Here is a 20958-nt window from a genome sequence, read left to right as displayed (position 1 = left end):
AATTACTTCACAATGGTGTGTTAGTTTCTGCTGTATAACAAAGTGAATCATGTATATATATATATATATATATCTCCCCATATCTCCTCCCTTTTGTGTCTCCCTCCCACTCTCCCTATCCCACCCCTCTAGGTGGACACAAAGCACCGAGCTGATCTCCCTGTGCTATGCGGCTGCTTCCCACTAGCTATCTAGTTTATATTTGGTAGTGTGTATGTGTCCATGCCACTCTCTCACTTCATCCCAGCTTACAGTTCCCCCTCCCCGTGTCCTCAAGTCCATTCTCTAAGTCTGCATTTTTATTCCTGTCCTGCCCCTAGGTTCTTCAGAACCATTTTCTTCTTTTTTTAGATTCCATATATGTGTTAGTGTATGGTAGTTGTTTTTCTCTTTCTGACTTACTTCACTCTGTATGACAGTCTCCACGTCCATCCACCTCACTACAAATAACTCAATTTCGTTTCTTTTTATGGCTAATATTCCATTGTATATATGTGGTACATCTTCTTTATCCATTCATCTGTTGATGGACACTTAGGTTGCTTCCATGTCCTGGCTGTTGAAAACAGAGCTGCAAAGAACATTGTGGCACATGACTCTTTTTGAATTATAGTTTCCTTAGGGTATATACCCAGTAGTGGGATTGCTGCGTCATATGGTAGTTCTATTTTTAGTTTTTTAAGGAACCTCCATACTGTTTTCCATAGTGGCTGTATCAATTTACATTCCCACCAACAGTGCAAGAGGGTTGCTTTTTCTCCACACCCTCTCCAACATTTTTTGTTTGTAGATTTTTTTGATGATGGCCATTCAGACCGGTGTGAGGTGATACCTCATTGTATTTTTGATTTGCATTTTGCTAATTGTTAGTGATGTTGAGCATCCTTTCATGTGTTTGTTGGCAATCTGTATATCATCTTTGGAGAAATGTCTCCTTAGGTCTTCTTCCCATTTTTGGATTGTGTTGTTTCTTGTTTTGATATTGAGCTGCATGAGCTGCTTATATATTTTGGAGTTTAATCCTTTGTCAGTTGCTTCGTTTGCAAATGTTTTCTCTCATTCTGAGAGTTGTCTTTTTGTCTTGTTTATGGTTTCCTTTGCTGTGAAAAACCTTTTAAGTTTCATCAGGTCCCATATGTTTGTTTTCGTTTTTATTTCCATTTCTCTAGGAAGTGGGTCAAAAAGGATCTTGCTGTGATTTATGTCATAGAGTGTTCTGCCTATGTTTTCCTCTAAGAGTTTGATGGTGTCTGGCCTTACATTTAGGTGTTTAATCCATTTTGAGTTTATTTTTGTGTATGGTGTTAGGGAGTGTTCTAATTTCATTCTTTTACATGTACCTGTCCAGTTTTCCCAGCACCACTTATTGAAGAGGCTGTCTTTTCTCCATTGTATATTCTTGCCTCCTTTATCAAAAATAAGGTGACCGTATGTGTGTGGGTTTATCTCTAGGCTTTGTATCCTGTTCCATTGATCTATATTTCTGTTTTTGTGCCAGTAGCATACTGTCTTGATTATCGTAGCTTTGTAGTATAGTCTGAAATCAGGGAGCCTGATTCCTCCAGCTCCGTTTTGCTTTCTCAAGATTGCTTTGGTTATTCGGGGTCCTTTGTGTTTCCATACAAATTGTGAAATTTTTTGTTCTAGTTCTGTGAAAAATGCCATTGATAGTTTGATAGGGATTCCACTGAATATGTAGATTGCTTTGGGTAGTATAGTCATTTTCACAATGTTACTTCTTCCAATGCAAGAACATAGTATATCTCTCCATCTGTTTGTATCATCTTTAATTTCTTTATCAGTGTCTTATAATTTTCTGCATACAGGTCTTTTGTCTCCTTAGGTAGGTTTATTCCTAGGAATTTTATTCTTTTTGTTGCAGTGGTAAATGGGAGTGTTTTCTTAATTTCTCTTTCAGATTTTTCATCATTAGTGTATAGGAGTGCAAGAGATTTCTGTGCATTAATTTTGTATCCTGCTACTTTACCAAATTCAGTGATTAACTCTCGTAGTTTTCTGGTGGCATCTTTAGGATTCTCTATGTATAGTATCATGTCATCTGCAAACAGTGACAGTTTTACTTCTTCTTTTCTGATTTGGATTCCTTCTATTTCCTTTCTTCTGACTGCTGTGGCTAAAAGTTCCAACAGTATGTTGAATAATCGTGATGAGAGTGAGCAACCTTGTTTTGTTCCTGATCTTAGTGGAAATGGTTTCAGTTTTTCACCATTGAGAACAATGTTGGCTGTGGGTGTGTCATATATGGCCTTTATTATGTTGAGGTAGGTTACCTCTATGCCTACTTTCTGGAGGGTTTTGGGTGTTGAGTTTTGTCAAAAGCTACATTTTGGAAGTGTTTGAGAAGGATAGGTGTAAGCTCTTCTGTAAGTGTTTGATGGAATTTGCCTGTAAAGCCATCTGGTCCTGGGCTTTTTCTGTTTGAAGATTTTTAATCACAGTTTCAATTTTAGTGCTTGTGATTGGTCTGTTTATATTTTCTATTTTTTCCTGGTTCAGTTTCGGAAGGTTGTGCTTTTCTAAGAATTTGTTCATTTCTTCCAGGTTGTCCATTTTATTGGATATGGTTGCTTGTATTAATATCTCATGATCCTTTGTATTTCTGCAGTGTCAGTTGTTACTTCTCCTTTTTCATTTCTAATTCTATTAATTATTTTATTTTTGCTGTGCTGGGTCTTCGTTTCTGTGCGGGGGCTTTCTCTAGGTGTGGCAAGCGGGGGCCACTCTTCATTGCAGTGCGTGGGCCTCTCACGATCACGGCCTCTCTTGTTACAGAGCACAGTCTCCAGACGTGCAGGCTCAGTAGTTGCGGCTCATGGGCCTAGTTGCTCCGCGGCATGTGGGATCTTCCCAGACCAGGGCTCGAACCCGTGTCCCCTGCATTAGCAGGCAGATTCTCAACCACTGCGCCACCAGGGAAGCCCCTCTAATTCTATTGATTTGAGTCTTCTCCTTTTTTTCTTGATGAGTCTGGCTAATGGTTTATCAATTTTGTTTATATGCTTTTGTTTATTTGCTTTTAAGTTTCATTAGGTCCCATTTGTTTATTTTTGTTTTAATATTCATTACTCCCAGAGGTTGGTCAAAAAAGGTGTTGCTGTGGTTTATGTCAAAAAGTGTTCTGCCTATGTTTTCCTCTAAGAGTCTTGTAGTGTCTGGTCTTACATTTAGGTCTTTAATCCATTTTGAGTTTATTTTTGTGTATGGTGTTAGGGAGTGTCCTAATTTCATTCTTTTACATGTAGCTGTCCAGTTTTCCCAGAACCACTCATTGAAGAGGCTGTCTTTCTCCATTGTATATTTTTGCCTCTTTTGTCATAGATTAGGTGACCATAGGTGCGAGGGTTTATCTCTTTGCCCATTGAATTTTATAGTTTTCTTTCAAGTTGTTGGTGTTCCTGAAATGATTCGTGATTTTTGGTTGTGTACTCATTTTTGTATTTCAGAATTGCTATCAAGTTATTCTGTTTTCTGTATAACTGTCTCTAGTGATTGTGTGAGAGAGGTAGGGATTGTAGTTTGGGGATGGGATATGTCATCCTTTCTCTGAGTATTGGCTACTTGAGTCCTTGCTCTGCCCTTCTAGCCTGAATACCTACATTCTCTGCTGTCTCCTCTTCACATGTTCGTGCAGTTTGCTTGGGAGGACATCATGTGTTCTCCTGTGTTGATAAGTCTCATATTTATCTAGAGACTCCTGCTTCTTTTATCTGTACTCGTCTTCCCCTACATGTTAGGGCCTTAAATTCCCCCATTCTTTTCTCTGAAGTTTTCATTCTGATTACTTTTTATCTTTTAGAATTCCTCTAAATATCTGGTTAGATATTGACACTCTTTTGTTTCACATTCCTATTCCTAATTTATTATTTTTGAAAAATATCTTTTCATTCACTATGTGGCATTGGGTGGGGGGCGGGGAGATGGAGGTAAGCAGCATTGCTCAATTTGCCAAATAGAATCCTTATAAACCATGGGAGTCAGATTCATTGTGAGTATGTTGTGTTTTTTCCTAAGTGGTATAAGAGCTCAGGGTCAAGAATAGTGTACTATAAACTTTCTGCAAGAAGTTCTTTCCTTAAGTTTCTAAAATTGGTTTCTCACGGAGTACCACAAGCATTAGTAACTTTTTATAAACATAGTTATAACTGTGATTACATAATCCTTTAAAAATGTTATTAATTCCTTATACAATTATCATTTTTAATATGCTTTGATATTATCTTTTTATAGTGACATTAAAATAATAGGCAATTTGTCCTCATGGAGGACAACACTCCCTTTTTCTTGCTCTCTGGTGAACGTTGGGGTGGGAGTTGAGCACAGCAAGAGTTATGAGACCACTCACTCTTAGCACTTCTGTGGTCATGATGGAATGTACAGTTTCTTAAGGAAGAGTGATTTTGTTGCAGCTTAAGGATTGGTGTATGTAAGCATAAGAGAGTTTCTTTTGTATTAATTAGTGTTATCTGAATATTTTGATTATTTGTTTGCATTACTGCTAAAAGGTAACAGAGGAGTAACTTTGTATGACTGAATTTTATATAGTCATGATTTATGACAGGGGTCAGGTAAATATTTTCAGCTTTGTTGGCTATATGATCTCTATTGCAAATATAATTTTGTTATAGCTTGAAAGTCATAAGACAATATGTAAATGAATGAGTGTGACTTTGTTCCAGTAAACTTCAGGACACTAAAACTTGTTTTTCATATAATTTTCACATGCTATGAAATTTTATTCTTTTTTAGATATCCCACATTAAAAAAATATAAAAACCTTTCTAAGTTTATGGGATATATGAAAATCGGTAGTGGGCTGGTTTCCAGCCCCTAATTTAGACTGTGTAATAACATGGAAAATATTTATAATATATTGAGTTAAGAAAAAGCAGGTTACAAAACACTATCTGTAGTGTAGTCCCATTTATGTTAAAAAGCAATCATCAGTATACAGATAGCACTAGAAGAAGAACTATCAAAATATTAACTGTGGCTCCCTGTTGGTGATTAGATTATGGGTAAAGTTAAACTTCTGTACTGTGTTCATTTGCATTTTCTGAGTTTTGTACCCTGAATATTTATTATGCTGTCTTTAAAAATAAACATTCTTGTATCAGAAAAAAGTTATTTAAAAACTGACAGGATCTACATTTTCAGCAAAATTGGGTTATTCATTGATTTTTGGTTTTTTTTTTAAACATCTTTATTGGTGTATAATTGCTTTACAATGTTGTGTTAGTTTCTGCTTTATAACAAAGTGAATCCGTTATACATATACATATGTTCTCATATCTCTTCCCTCTTGCGTTTCCCTCCCTCCCACCCTCCCTATCCCACCCCTCTAGGTGGTCACAAAGCACCCAGCTGATATCGCTGTGCTATGTGGCTGCTTCCCACTAGTTATCTACCTTACGTTTGGTAGTGTATAAATGTCCATGCTTCTCTCTCACCTTGTCACAGCTCACCCTTCCCCCTCCCCATATCCTCAAGTCCGTTCTCTAGTAGGTCTGTGTCTTCATTCCTGTCTTACCCCTAGGTTCGTCATGACATTTTTTTTTTCTTTAATTCCATATATATGTGTTAGCATATGGTATTTGTCTCTCTCTTTCTGACTTCCTTCACTCTGTATGACAGACTCTAGGTATATCCACCTCATTACAAATAGCTTAATTTTGTTTCTTTTTATGGCTGAGTAATATTCCATTGTATATATGTGCCACATCTTCTTTATCCATTCATCTGACGATGGGGACTTAGGTTGTTTCCATCTCCGGGCTATTGTAAATAGAGCTGTAATGAACATTTTGGTACATGACTCTTTTTGAATTATGGTTTTCTCAGCGTATATGCCCAATAGTGGGATTGCTGCGTCATATGGTAGTTCTATTTGTAGTTTTTTAAGGAACCTCCATACTGTTCTCTGTAGTGGCTGTACCATTTCACATTCCCACCAGCAGTGCAAGAGTTTCCCTTTTCTCCACACCCTCTCCAGCATTTATTGTTTCTAGATTTTTTGATGATGGCCATTCTGACTGGTGTGAGATGATATCTCATTGTAGTTTTGATTTACATTTCACTAATGATTAATGATGTTGAGCATTCTTTCATGTGTTTGTTGGCAATCTGTATATCTTCTTTGGAGAATTGTCTGTTTAGATCTTCTGCCCATTTTTGGATTGGGTTTTTGTTCTTTTGTTATTAAGCTGCATGAGGTGCTTATAAATTTTGGAGATTAATCCTTTGTCAGTTGTTTCATTTGCAAATATTTTCTCCCATTCTGAGGGTTCTCTTTTGGTCCTGTTTATGGTTTCCTTTGCTGTGCAAAAGCTTTGAAGTTTCATTAGGTCCCATTTGTTTATTTTTGTTTTTATTTCCATTTCTCTAGGAGGTGGGTCAAAAAGGATCTTGCTGTGATTTATGTCATAGAGTGTTCTGCCTATGTTTTCCTCTAAGAGTTCGATAGTGTCTGGCCCTACATTTAGGTCTTTAATCCATTTTGAGCCTATTTTTGTGTATGGTGTTAGGGAGGGATCTAATCTTATACTTTTACATGTACCTGTCCAGTTTTCCCAGCACCACTTATTAAAGAGCCTGTCCTTTCTCCACTGTACTTTCCTGCCTCCTGGATCAAAGATAAGGTGACCATATGTGCGTGGATTTATCTCTGGGCTTTCTATCCTGTTCCATTGATCTATCTTTCTGTTTTTGTGTCACTACCATACTGTCTTGATTACTGTAGCTTTATAGTATAGTCTGAAGTCAAGGAGCCTGATTCCTCCAGCTTCATTTTTCGTTCTCAAGATTTCTTTGGCTATTCGGGGTCTTTTGTGTTTGCATACAAATTGTGAAATTTTTTGTTCTAGTTCTGTGAAAAATGCCATTGGTAGTTTGATAGGGATTGCATTGAATCTGTAGATTGCTTTGGGTAGTAGAGTCATTTTCACAATGTTGATTCTTCCCATCCAAGAACATGGTATATCTCTCCATCTATTTGTATCATGTTTAGTTTCTTTCATCAGTGTCTTATAATTTTCTGCATACAGGTCTTTTGTCTCCTTAGGTAGGTTTATTCCTAGATATCTTATTCTTTTTGTTGCAGTGGTAAATGGGAGTGTTTTCTTGATTTCACTTTCAGATTTTTCATCATTAGTGTGTAGGAATGCCAAAGATTTCTGTGCATTAATTTTGTATCCTGCAACTTTACCAAATTCATTGATTAGCTCTAGTAGTTTTCTGGTAGCATTTTTATGATTCTCTATGTATAGTATCATGTCATCTGCAAACAGTGACAGCTTTACTTCTTCTTTTCCAATTTGGATTCCTTTTATTTCCTTTTCTTCTCTGATTGCTGTGGCTAAAGCTTCCAAAACTATTTTGAATAAGAGTGGTGAGAGTGGGCAACCTTGTCTTGTTCCTGAGCTTAGTGGAAACGCTTTCAGTTTTTCACCATTGAGGATGATGTTGGCTGTGGGTTTGTCATATATGGCCTTTATTATGTTGAGGAAAGTTCCCTCTATGCCTACTTTCTGCAGGGTTTTTATCATACATGGGTGTTGAATTTTGTCAAAAGCTTTCTCTGCATCTATTGAGATGATCATATGGTTTTTCTCTTTCAATTTGTTAATATGGTGTATCACATTGATTGATTTGCGTATATTGAAGAATCCTTGCATTCCTGGAATAAACCCCACTTGATCATGGTGTATGATCCTTTTAATGTGCTGTTGGATTCTGTTTGCTAGTATTTTGTTGAGGGTTTTTGCATCTATGTTCATCAGTGACATTGGCCTGTAGTTTTCTTTCTTTGTGACATTCTTGTCTGGTTTTGGTAACAAGGTGATGCTGGCGTCGTAGAATGAATTTGGGAGTTTTCTTCCCTCTGTTATATTTTGGAAGAGTTTGAGAAGGATAGGTGTTAGCTTTTCTCTAAATGTTTGATAGAATTTGCCTGTGAAGCCATCTGGTCCTGGGCTTTTGTTTGTTGGAAGATTTTTAATCATAGTTTCAATTTCAGTGCTTGTTGATTGGTCTGTTCATCTTTTCTATTTCTTCCTGATTCAGTCTTGGCAGGTTGTGCATTTCTAAGAATTTGTCCATTTCTTCCAGGTTGTCCATTTTATTGGCATAGAGTTGCTTGTAGTAATCTCTCATGATCTGTTATATTTCTGCAGTGTCACTTGTTACTTCTCCTTTTTCATTTCTAATTCTATTGATTTGATTCTTTTCCCTTTTTTTCTTGATGAGTCTGGCTAATGGTTTATCTATTTTGTTTATCTTCTCAAAGAACCAGCTTTTAGTTTTATTGATCTTTGCTATCATTTCCTTCATTTCTTTTTCATTTCTTTCTGATCTGATTTTTATGATTTCTTTCCTTCTGCTAACTTTGCGGGTTTTTTTGTTCTTCTTTCTGTAATTGCTTTAGGTGCAAGGTAAGGAGGTTGTTTATTTGAGATGTTTCCTGTTTCTTAAGGTGGGCTTGTATTGCTATAAACTTCCCTGTTACAACTGTTCTTGTTGCATCCCATAGGTTTGGGGTTGTTGTGTCTCCATTGTCATTTGTTTCTAGGTATTTTTTAATGTCCTCTTTGATTTCTTCAGTGATCACTTCGTTATTATGTAGTGTATTGTTTAGCCTCCATGTGTTGGTATTTTTTACAGATCTTTTCCTGTAATTGATATCTAGTCTCATAGCATTGTGGTCGGAAAAGATACTTGATACAATTTCAATTTTCTTAAATGTACCAAGGCTTGATTTGTGACCCAAGATATGATCTATCCTGGAGAATGTTCCATGAGCACGCGAGAAAAATGTGTTTTCTGTTGTTTTTGGATGGAGTGTCGTATAAATATCAATTAAATCCATCTTGCTTAATGTATCATTTAAAGCTTGTGTTTCCTTATTTATTTTCATTTTGGATGATCTGTCCATTGGTGAAAGTGGGGTGTTAAAGTCCCCTAGTATGAATGTGTTACTGTCGATTTCCCCTTTCATGGCTGTTAGTATTTGCCTTATGTATTGAGGTGCTCCTATGTTGGGTGCATATATATTTACAATTGTTATATCTTCTTCTTGGATCGATCCCTTGATCATTATGTAGTGTCCTTCTTTGTCTCTTCTAATAGTCTTTATTTTAAAGTCTATTTTTGTCTGATATGAGAATTGCTACTACAGCTTTCTTTGATTTCCATTTGCATGGAATATCTTTTTCCATCCCCTTACTTTCAGTTAGTATGTGTCTCTGGGTCTGAAGTGGGTCTCTCGTAGACAGCATATATATGGGTCTTGTTTTTGTATCCATTCAGCCAGTCTTTGTCTTTTGGTGGGAGCATTTAGTCCATTTACATTTAAGGTAATATCGATATGTATGTTCCTATTTCCATTTTCTTAATTGTTTTGGGTTCGTTATTGTAGGTCTTTTCCTTCTCTTGTGTTTCTTGCCTAGAGAAGTTCCTTTAGCATTTGTTGTAAAGCTGTTTTGGTGGTGCTGAACTCTCTCAGCTTTTGCTTGTCTGTAAAGGTTTTAATTTCTCCATCAAATCTGAATGAGATCCTTGCTGGGTAGAGTAATCTTGGTTGCAGGTTTATCTTCTTCATCACTCTAAATATGTCCTGCCAGTCCCTTACTGGCTTGCAGAGTTTCTGCTGAAAGATCAGCTGTTAACCTTATGGGGATTCCCTTGTGTGTTATTTGTTGTTTTTCCCATGCTATTTTTAATATGCTTCCTTTGTATTTAATTTTTGACAGTGTGATTAATATGTGTCTTCGTGTATTTCTCCTTGGATTTATCCTGTATGGGACTCTCTGTGCTTCCTGGACTTGATTAACTATTTCCTTTCCCATATTAGGCAAGTTTTCAACTATTGTCTCTTCAAATATTTTCTCAGTCCCTTTCTTTTTCTCTTCTTTTTCTGGAACCCCTGTAATTTGAATGTTGGTGCGTTTAATGTTGTCCCAGAGGTCTCTGAGACTGTCCTCAGTTCTTTTCATTTTTTTTCTTTATTCTGCTCTGCAGTAGTTATTTCCACTATTTTATCTTCCAGGTCACTTATCCGTTCTTTTGCCTCAGTTATTCTGCTATTGATCCCATCTAGAGTATTTTTCATTTCATTATTGTGTTGTTCATTATTGTTTGTTTCATCTTTAGTTCTTCTAGGTCCTTGTTAAATGTTTCTTGCATTTTGTCTATTGTATTTCCAAGATTTACTATCATTTACTATCATTATTCTGAATTGTTTCTCAGGTAGACTGCCTATTTCCTCTTCATTTGTTAGGTTCTGGTGGGTTTTTATCTTGCTCCTTTATCTGCTGTGTGTTTTTCTGTCTTCTCATTTTGCTTATCTTACTGTGTTTGGGGTCTCCTTTTTGCAGGCTGCAGGTTCGTAGTTCCCATTTTTTTTGGTGTCTGTCCCCAGTGGCTAAGGTTGGTTCAGTGAGTTGTGTAGGCTTGTGTTGTGTTCTGGTGGATGAGGCTGGATCTTGTCTCTCTGGTGGGCAGGTACACGTCTGGTGGTGTGTTTTGGGGTGTCTGTGGACTTATTATGATTTTAGGCAGCCTCTCTGCTAATGGGTGGGGTTGTGTTCCTGTTTTGCTAGTTTTTTGGCATAGGGTGTCCAGCACTGTAGCTTGCTGGTCGTTGAATGAAGCTGGGTGCTGGTTTTGAGATGGAGATCTCTGGGAGATTTTTGCCGTTTGATATTATGTGGAACTGGGAGGTCTCTCGTTGACCAGTGTCCTGAAGTTGGCTCTCCCACGTCAGAGGCACAGCACTGACTCCTGGCTGCAGCACCAAGAGCATTTCATCCACATGGCTCAGAATAAAGGGGAGGAAAATTAGAATTAGTAGAAGTAGGAAGAAAGAAAGGAAGGAAGGAAGGAAGAAGAAAAGAAGGAAAGAAAGGAGGGAGGGAGGGAGGGACGGTGGGAGGAAGGAAGGAAGGAAAAAAGAAGGAAGATAAAGTAAAATAAAATAAAGTAAAATATAATAGAGTTATTAAATTAAAAAATAATTATTAAGAATAAAATTTAAGAAAAAAGGACGGATAGAACCTTGGGACAAATGGTGGAAGCAAAGCTATACAGACGAAATCTCACACAGAAGCATACACATACACACTCACAAAAAGAGGAAAGGGGGAAAAAATCATAAATCTTGCTCTCAAAGTCCCCCTCCTCAATTTGGGATGATTCGTTTTCTAAAGGAGGGAAGGAAGGAAAGAAGGAAAGAAAGATAAAGTAAAATAAAGTTATTAAAAGTAAAATTAATTATTAAGAAAAAACCAAAAAAAAGTAAGGTTAGAACCATAGGACAAATGGTGGAAGCAAAGCTACACAGACAAAATCTCACACAGAAGCATACACATACACACTCAGAAAAAGAGGAAAAGGGGAAAAAATAATAAATCTTGCTCTCGGAGTCCACCTCAATTTGGGATAATTCGTTGTCTATTCAGGTATTCCACAGATGCAGGGTACATCAAGTTGATTGTGGAGATTTAACCCGCTGCACCTGAGGCTGCTGGGAGAGCTTTCCCTTTCACTTCTTTGTTCTCACACCTCCCGGGTTTCAGCTTTGGATTTGGCCCCGCCTCTGTGTGTAGGTCGCAGGAGGGTGTCTGTTCTTCGCTCAGACAGGACGGGGTTAAAGGAGCCGCTGATTCAGGGGCTCTGGCTCACTCAGGCGGGGGGAGGGAGGGGCACGGAGTGCGGGGCGGGCCTGCGCGGCAGAGGCCAGCATGACGTTGCAGCAGCCTGAGGCTCGCCGTGCGTTCTCCTGGGAAAGTTGTCCTTGGATCTCGGGAACCTGGCAGTGGCGGGCTGCACAGGCTCCCCGGAAGGGAGGTGTGGATAGTGACCTGTGCTCGCACAGAGGCTTCTTGGTGGCGGCAGCAGCAGCCTTAGCGTCTCCTGCCCGTCTCTGGGGTCCGCGCTTTTAGTCGCGGCTCGCGCCCGTCTCTGGAGTTCCTTTAAGCAGCGCTCTCAATCCTCTCTCCTCGCGCACAAGGAAACAAAGAGGGAAGAAAAAGTCTCTTGCCTCTTTGGCGGCTCCAGACCTTTTCCCGGACTCCTTCCCGGCTAGCCGGAGTGCACTAACCCCTGCAGGCTGTGTTCGCCGCCAACCCCAGTCCTCTCCGTGCGCTCTGAACAAAGCCCGAGCCTCAGCTCGCACCCCCGCCCGCCCCGGCGGGTGAGCAGACAAGCCTCTCGGGCTGGTGAGTGCTGGTCGGCACTGAGCCTCTGTGCGGGAATCTCTCCGCTTTCCCCTCCGCATCCTGTTGCTGTGCTCTCCTCCGCTGCTCCCCCCTCCGCTACCCGCAGTCTCCGCCCTTGAAGGGGCTTCCTAGTGTGTGGAAAGCTTTCCTCCATCACAGCTCCCTCCCACTGGTGCAGGTCCCGTCCCTATTCTTTTGTCTCTGTTCTTTCTTTTTTTCTTTTGCCCTACCCTACGTGGGGAGTTTCTTGCCTTTTGGGAGGTCTGAGGTCTTCTGCCAGCGTTCAGTAGGTGTTCTGTAGGAGTTGTTCCACGTGTAGATGTATTTCTGGTGTATCTGTGGGGAGGAAGGTGATCTCTGCGTCTTACTCTTCCGCCATCTTCCCCTCGTCCCCCCGTTCATTGTTAATTAGTCTGATACAATCTGTTTTGTTTACCCTCTGCTTCATTTTTAGCCAACAAGTCCCAAATTTGGAAAAGCTGACTCATATGAAAAACTGGAAAAACTAGGAGAAGGATCTTATGCTACAGTATACAAAGGAAAAAGCAAGTAAGTTCATTAATTTTTGAATATTTCACATGTAAAATATACCTGTTCTCTTACTATTAAGTAACAGTATGTTTAAATAATTTTTATTTAATACACAGTAGATTTTCCTCCCTCAGGTTTTTTGTTGTTATCGTTGTTGTCTTAACAACTGTAAAAGTCAGTAGAATTGCTTTTCTCCGCGAGCAAACAGGTTTGCAGACCTGTCCAATTTATCTTTTCTGTTCTTCCTCTCTTCCAACTTTGTTTTCTCTTTCTCTCATTGGAACCCTCAAATGAGAATTCATTTCCAGGTGAATGATGTGATTAATTTCTTATGGAGGTTTAGCATTTGCTTAAGAATAAGAGTACTGTTTTGACAAAGCCAAATTATTGATTATTCTTGACATCTTTTTAACTTGAGTTTTTACTCCATCTTTCAGAAGTCACTTAATTAAACAAACTGCAAACTCTTTCTTTCTTCCTGTGTCCTTTGGCGTCATGCTGCATATATTTCCACACAGAGAAACAACTCTTCCCCCCTTTGTCCTCTTCCTCCACATTCTCTCTCAGGGTCAGGGCACAGATTTGGGTTCTTAAAAAGCTTGCCCCTATATGTTTCTGATAGAATTTGAATAGAAAAAAAATATGATGGGGAAGGAAAAAAAATATCTAGAGGGCTTTTAATGACTTCATTGTGTCTCTTAAGCATTATGGAATCCATGGTAATGGCATAAATGGTTGAGTTAATTTCAGTAGTGGTTGTGTCCCAAGTTTTTGTATTTTTTCCTATGGAAAAATAGTACTCTACTGTGTAAAAATTACTTGAACCTTTCATGTTAATAAGGTGAAGATAACTACACTGGATTAAGCAGTTATTTTGTATAAAATATGGCGTATTCATTGTCTCATTTATTCTTCACAACACTCTATAAGAAAGGTCCCATTTTTATATTATTATAATCTCTGCTGGACCGGACATCTTGGTGCTTAGAGAAATTTAGTCACTTGTCCAAGTCAGTACAGGTTATTAGTGACAGAACTTGTCTTGGCTCATGTCTTTCTGGTTTGAGGTCATCTTTTCCTAACCATTTTACATACTGCTTCCACAGGATAAGGCCTTCTTGGAAAGACTTGGTCCTTGTTGAGTATTCCAGATGGTTCTCCCAGATGCTCTGATTTGTTTTAATGGTGGATCAAACAGAAGCAAACATACTATTTCATTATAAGGAAATAAACCAATCATTTTGAAGTGCCTTCCCACCAAAGATATGCTCAGCTAATTTCCAAATGCAAGATAATAACTATTAAATGTTTAACTTTAAGATTTATGACAAAATCTTGAAAGGTAGTTGAAACATTCTCCATTTATTATGCCCAAATAAAAGAAAGACTGCAATCTTTGAGAAGGATAGTTCTGGACAGTTAATACTTTTCACTCCAGCAGGTCTCAGTGTATCTTGTCAGGATTTCTCAAGCAGTTTAAAGCTTGATGATCACATGTACTATTTAATTTCCTCCAGCTGGAGATGAAAGCCGTTGACCACTCACCTGCTTTAGGAGATGACAGGCTGCTTGTGCTTATTTGCTTTATGGTGGCAAGGTCAGGCCAAAGAACAACAGTTACGTGCCATCTAGCAACATTAAGAGAGCTGAATTTGGTATGCCTCCTAAAGCACTACGTAATTTAAAGAGTCAACTGAATGTTAGGATCCCTGTTCCAGTACGCCTGACCACTTTCCCATAGCTGTCTGCATCCCTGCCTCCATCTTTAAACGTTATATTTAGCATCTACCCCAAGAGCAGCTATCGTTATCTTGCAACAAAGCTGCATGGCATTTGTAGAGATACCCATGATACTCAGTTGGTGAGCATTTTATATATATGTGTATTGAATTACAGGTGTCAAGTTTGGATTTTGCAATAAACCTCATTGTATTTGTTTGCTAGGACTGCTAAAACAAATACCATAGAGTGGGTGGCTAAAACAACAGAAATTTATCATCTCTTAGTTCTGGAGGCTAGATCTAAGATCAAGGTATTGGCAGAGTTGGTTTCTTTCTGAGGGTTGGTCCTGTAAGGGAGAATCTGTTCCATGCCTCTCTCCTAGCTTCTGCGGTGTGCTGGCAATCTTTGGCATTCCTGGCTCGTAGATGCATCACCCTGATGTCTGCCTTCGTGGTCACATGGTGTTCTCTCTCTTGGTGTGTTTGTCTCCACATCCAAATTTCCCCTTTTTGTAAGACTACTAGTCATTTTGGATTAGGGCCCACTGTAATGACCTCATTTTAGCTTGATTACTTCTGTAAAGACCCTATTTCTAAATAAGGTCACATTCTGAGGTTTTAGAGGTTAGAACTTCAACATATCTTTTTTGGAGGATACAGTTCAATCTTTAACACTCATTAATTTCAAACCTCACTAATTTGGCATTTTGTTCATGATAATATTCTTCTTCTTCTCCATTTATGATATATGTAAGTCATCTTTTATTTCATGGTTCAAATATATGAGCAAAGGATATCCCCCCATCAAAAGATTTGTGTAATTGTTGACTTTGATACAGTTGCTGTCAGCCATTGTTTAGAAACCTGAGAAGAAGTACAAAGACTTTTTATTACTCTTGAATTCTCTTGAGTTTCTTATTCCTGTAGGGATACATAGGTTGGGGAGAAGTTGACTGAGATTCCTGTACTGTGTAGCCCCCTTGGTAATGAGCTTGCCTCTAAAGAATGTGGCTGGTTAACTGCAACCATTTCAACATACAACACTCACAAATAAGTTTTCCTATTAAAAAAAAAAACTTTTGAACTTCCCACAGTTTTATATTTGAGTAGAGATTTGTTTTGTTTTGAAACCAGTGTTCTCCAGCTTCTTAATACTTTCTTTGTGCATGTGTGTGTTTCTGTCTGGGGAAGGGAGGCAGTTTATCATCACTCTTGCTACTAATCTTTATCCTAGTTTGATTTCCTGGTTATGTTCTCTCTTCTAAATCCCTGTAGCATTTAATTTAGGATTTTAAAAAATCATGCAGTGTATAATGTACTACATTTTAAAACATGTGGCATTTAAAAATGTCTTTAGTTCAGCCCCTTGAAATCATCTGTTTCCCAAGGACATTTGTATCAATACATTAAGAGACTGGTTAACAGTTTTTTAGCTTATTTAATTAATGACGAGTGTTTGTTATGTTGTTTTTATGCCCCTTCTGTGCTGTAGGTGAAAAAGAGGGAATTTAGATACAGATTCTGCCCTCAGGAAACTTAACAGTCTGGACGGAAGATGGTCCATATATGTAAAGAACTCTGTATAAGTTAGAACGTAGTGTATTCTATATAAGATAGAATGCAGTAAGAAAGGCCCAGGTAAAATGCTGTGGGGTTTCAAAAGGAAGGAAGAGAGGATGAGGTTGAATAAAGTATTTTAAATGTGTGCTCTCCAGTGGTGACTGAATTCATAGCCTCATGTGCTTTGAAATCAAGCCTCCCTCATCACTGTGTATATTTGTAGGACTCCTTGGGAGAGTTCCCTTTTGGGACTTGCTCCTCTAATCACATTATAATGAAATTTTCACCAGACTCTTCACAAAATCTGTTAAAGCCTGAGGGCCTTAAAGTAAAATCAATTATTTATTTGAATTATTGTGCAAATTTTGATAAAAGCGAAAGTGTTATGTTTGCGTGTTCAAGTGGGATTGGCATTAGACAGTATAATTTGGACGGGTTGGTGGGTTGTTTATATGTGAGCACCCACGGATGCCTGGCTGTTGTAGGTAAGAGCTATGAGCACCAGCCACCTCAACTCCCAAACTTGGAGTATGGTGGGACCTGTGTGTTCCTCAACACACTGGGATCTGCAGTTGGAGTGCGCCCGAGTCCCCCCGACCCCATGCCTGAACCCCCAGTTCTCCCGGGTTCCACACCCTTCCCCGAGTGGTGAGAAGCTGTAAACCTTTACTCTTGCCCGGGACAGACTCCTCTCTTTTCCTTCCTACTTTAAAGGATTGTGAGGCTGTAGCTGCTTGCTTTTGCCTTTCTCATGCTTCTAGTGTCATTTACAGAAAGAAAAAGTTTGCTCTTTGTTCCATCTCTGGAATTAGAGTATTGGACTTACTCAGACTAAGTCCTCCCACAGATGACCCTGATTTCTGGTCATTTTTTTCCTGCTTATCTTCAGTTTCTGTTGAGGTGAAGATGCCAAAGCCTTACTCCTGCGGGAGCCTGCTAAACAGAGGAGCCGGCCCAAACTGGTCTGTACCAGCTGTAAATTGTTATCTCAGGTCCATAAGAACAATGGAGGAATTTGGTCACTTTATGTAAGACGAGATTTATGTGATTGAAAATGCCAGTCTTCTTTTAGCATTTCATTCTGCCAGTGTGTGCTGAATCATTGAACTTGAATTCAAGGACCTCATAAATTGAGAGGCTAGGCCAAACCAAGACTGAAATACACTAAATACATTTCAAAGAGCTCTTCAAAGCCGCCTGAGAAATAGGAGGAAGAAATACTGCTAATTAAAACAAGCAGCAGCAAGAAGAAAGGCAGCAGCAGTCAGCCACCTTTTTAGAATATGTGAGATTAAAGAGGTGGCTCTTACTGCTGGCCCTGAAGGTCAGCTCCACTGAAACACTATCAGGAGGAGTTTGAAGAATTCTGAAAGTCAGAAATCCCCAGATGGAAAACAGTGGACTCCTGGTTCACTGAAGTTTCAATCTTAAGTGTTGACACCTGGACTGTCATGCTGACTCCAGCATCCTGAGAGGTTATCTACCCACAAAGGAAACTCTGTACAAAAGAGGCAAATCTGATTACATTTTACGGGCTCTGCTGTACTCTGTTTCTCATTAGGTCTGCTCTGATTTCTTTTAGACTTTGGGTCCATAGGCTTATTATCACAGCTCACTTCAAAGATCAAGCCTGTAACCACACTATTAGTCACAGGATATGAAAATGGCATCATACTATAATACAGTCAGTGTTAACTTTGTAATTTAATGCATAAAATATGGCATTACAGTGTGCAAGAGAAACTGGATTTTTAAAAAAGCCTAATGAAATGAATGGACTTTGTGTCATGTGATTTTCAGATCTGGTGCTCCTTGTGTACAGATGAAAGTAGAGTTCTTATCCTTACCTACTCCAAGGAGGATAATAGCCCACCCACCACCATCTGCTAATTTTATCTTCAAAAACCTTAAAGCCTATTCAAATTGCAGATTCAGCCCTGACTTCCTTTTCAGGAAGAATGTAAGGCATTAGGAGCTGGTTCATGGGTACAGCTGGTTCCATTTAGCTTGCAGCAGATAAACAAACAATACCTAATCTTTTTGGCAAAAGTGACAATGAGTATATTGTTTAAGCAAGAACCATGATTTCAATTATTAGACCAAACTGTACAGGGATAACTTTTCTATTAGACAGTGTTTTAATGTTGGCCTCTGTTAGCCATTTTTATTATCAGGGTCTTTGATCATTTGATTGGGAGACCCTCAAAACAATCAGTGATATTTCCTGTCTTCAGAGTTGTAGTCCAGCTGGTGAAAATGGAGGCATTCCTTGGATAGTGGAGGAATATTTTGAAAGAATTAGTGTAGAAATTTCCAATTATCATAATGTCAGGGCTCCTAGAATCTCTCTCCCACGTAAACCACTTAGTTCAGTTTAAGTGGTTTTTGAGGAGGACTAGAGGAAGGACATGACGATAAGATTGGTTTCAGTTTAAAGCAAACCCACATTCCTGAGTTGCTTCATTGTTGTTGTCATCCTTTTATTTTAAACCAGGATACATTTGCTGATATCTGGAGACATTTTTGGTTTCATAACTCAGGGAGCGGTAGTGGTGTTACTGGCATCTAGAGGCCAGGGATGTTGTGAAACATCGTACAAATGAACAGGACAGTCTCCCGCAACAAAGAATTGTTTGGTCCAAAGTGTCAATAGTGTCAAAGTTGAGAAGCCCTGGTCTAAACAAGCAATGCAGAGAGGCATTGTGCATTTAAAAGAGCTCTTTCCGTCGGAGACATTTACTGAGCCCATACTGTGTTCTGTGTAGTGGGCCAGGCAATGGATATGTAATGGTGGGCAAAACTGAGTTTCTCTTTCCATGGAACCTGTCATCTAGTGGGGAAGGCAAAGATTACTCGAGTCAGCAGATACATCTGTAATTTTAAATTGCAAAGAGGAAAAGAGCTATGAAAAATAACTAAGATAGAGAGCGGTGGGTTATATATGTTTATGTAAGGGAGAGAGGTGGGCAATGAGTGTACCTTAGATGGATGGACAGTGGAAGCCTTGCTGCTGAGGGGACATTTACACTTAGATCTGAAGGAGGAGATGTGACCAACCAGGTAAAGAGCACGGATAAGAGTGTTTCAGGCCAGACCCCTAAGAAGAGCTTGGTATTTTCTACAGACTTGGAGAGCCCCATGTGACTGGGAGTTCAGGGGAGATCGGTATGAACTGAGTTTTGAAAAGTTGGCAAGGCCTTGAGGACCGTCTTAGGAATGTTCTGCTTACATATTACTGCAAGATGAACCGCCCCAAAGCTTAGAGAGTTAAAACAACAACTATCATTTATTTTGTTCATGAACCTACTCTTGGGAAAGGGCCGGACAGGAAAAGCTTGTTTTTGCTCCATGTGGTATCATTTTGCACAGCTGGACTGGGATATGAGGGATCCATATATGATTCACTAAAAAGATATAAAATGGAATCATATAAAATGCTCAATTAAAATCAGAGGGGGCAGAAAAAGAAGGAAAAGGACGTACAATGAATAGAAAACAGTTTACAAACAGGATAGCTATTAATACACTTATATGAAAATCACTTAGAATGTAATTGGTCTAAATACACCAATTAAAAGACAGATATTGTCAAAGTAGATAAAAAACAAGACCCAACTATATGTTGTTTACCAAAAACCCACCTTAAGTATAAAGACTTAGGTTAAAAGTAAAGTGATAGGGCTTCCCTGATGACGCAGTGGTTGAGAGTCCGCCTACCGATGCAGGGGACACGGGTTCGTGCCCCGGTCTGGAAAGATCCCAAGGTACAGAAAGTGGAAGCTGCTTATATTTTAAGACCTGTGCCCAGAACTGGCACAGTGTCACTTTCACCTACTTTAGTTATCAAGTATTTGAAGAGACCAGATTCATGGGGAGGGGAACACAGACTGTACCTCTTGGTGAAGAATGTCAAATAATCTTTGGGCCATGTTTTAATACCTCACAGTACAGTTTGGATTTCATTTTAGTTGGGAATTGAATCTTTGTTCTTCCCTTTGCACAGAGCTCTTTCACTTATCTTTTCTGACCACATATTCATTGACTACTTCTTGGATTAACCTCACTCTTTTACATGATATTCCCAAGAAGGATAAAGATCCAGTTTGGTATAAGGTGCTTTGTGTAGAGGGGGACCTTATGTAATGGTTTGCTTGGGACAGTCCTGGTTTATGCTTGTTGTCTTTGTGTAATTATTAATAGTGCTCCTTTTTGCTAATTCAGTGTTTTTACTATTCGGTGTCTCCATTTGGATGATAAAATGTATGATCACCTTCCTTATGTAGTGCTTTATTCCTCTAGAACTTGCTAAAACATTTTGCCAAAAAAACAAAATTTGATTAAAGTATTGTACTATGGAGACCAGTCGAGTATTTAGAAGCATTAATTGTAGTGAACATTTGGGAGATTTTTTGAATTGTTTGTGATTATCATTGAACCTCTAATGAAGATTTGTCAATTAATTTAAAAAGTGTCGTGGCCAATTAATGAGTTTTAGGTACAGCACATGCTCTTGGACAGCAAGGTATGGAGACTAGACTTCAGGAAGTTTGTGAAATAGCAACTGATCAGTCTAAAATGCAGATGACTTAACCAGATCCCTTACTACTCATGACATAAATGATAGGCTCAGAGTAATTCAAGGTAGCAGAAATATTGGAAATTTGAAACATGAATTAATGAGTAAGCCGGGGCTTGGGTGAAACCAGGAGCTTTTAGAGCTCAAAGCTAATGGGTTGTAGTGTCAGTCAATTTTGGTCAAATGCTTGCAGTCTATTTAGCACTGATGCATACAAAAGGAGTATACTATACCATTAGGAGCAATTATAATAATGGAGAGATGGCATGTATTTGAAAATTTAGGACTCCAAATTGCATAGGGTAATCAAGTGCAAAATTGGATTGTAGACACTGTCGAT

The 20958-nt window shown here is 38.8% G+C and overlaps 1 protein-coding gene across 6 annotated transcripts in view; it reads left to right on the top strand.

Moving 5' to 3' along the window:
• The window catches only part of CDK14 (cyclin dependent kinase 14), a 591939-nt gene that overhangs the window by 155990 nt on the left and 414991 nt on the right, over nucleotides 1-20958 (top strand). For 5 of the 6 annotated variants that reach the window (XM_065884381.1, XM_065884384.1, XM_065884382.1 and 2 more), the window contains one exon: nucleotides 12685-12779. The exons of the other annotated variant lie outside the window; for it this stretch is intronic. In XM_065884381.1, coding sequence (XP_065740453.1) covers nucleotides 12685-12779 — 95 coding nt within the window. The remainder of the gene's footprint in view (nucleotides 1-12684; nucleotides 12780-20958) is intronic. 6 annotated transcript variants of the gene reach the window in all.

Source organism: Phocoena phocoena, chromosome 9 (genome assembly GCF_963924675.1).
Source record: "Phocoena phocoena chromosome 9, mPhoPho1.1, whole genome shotgun sequence".
In the NCBI taxonomy this organism is placed as follows: domain Eukaryota; kingdom Metazoa; phylum Chordata; class Mammalia; order Artiodactyla; family Phocoenidae; genus Phocoena; species Phocoena phocoena.
Note: the sequence above shows the minus strand (reverse complement) of the source record. Positions and strands in the feature narration are given on the sequence as shown.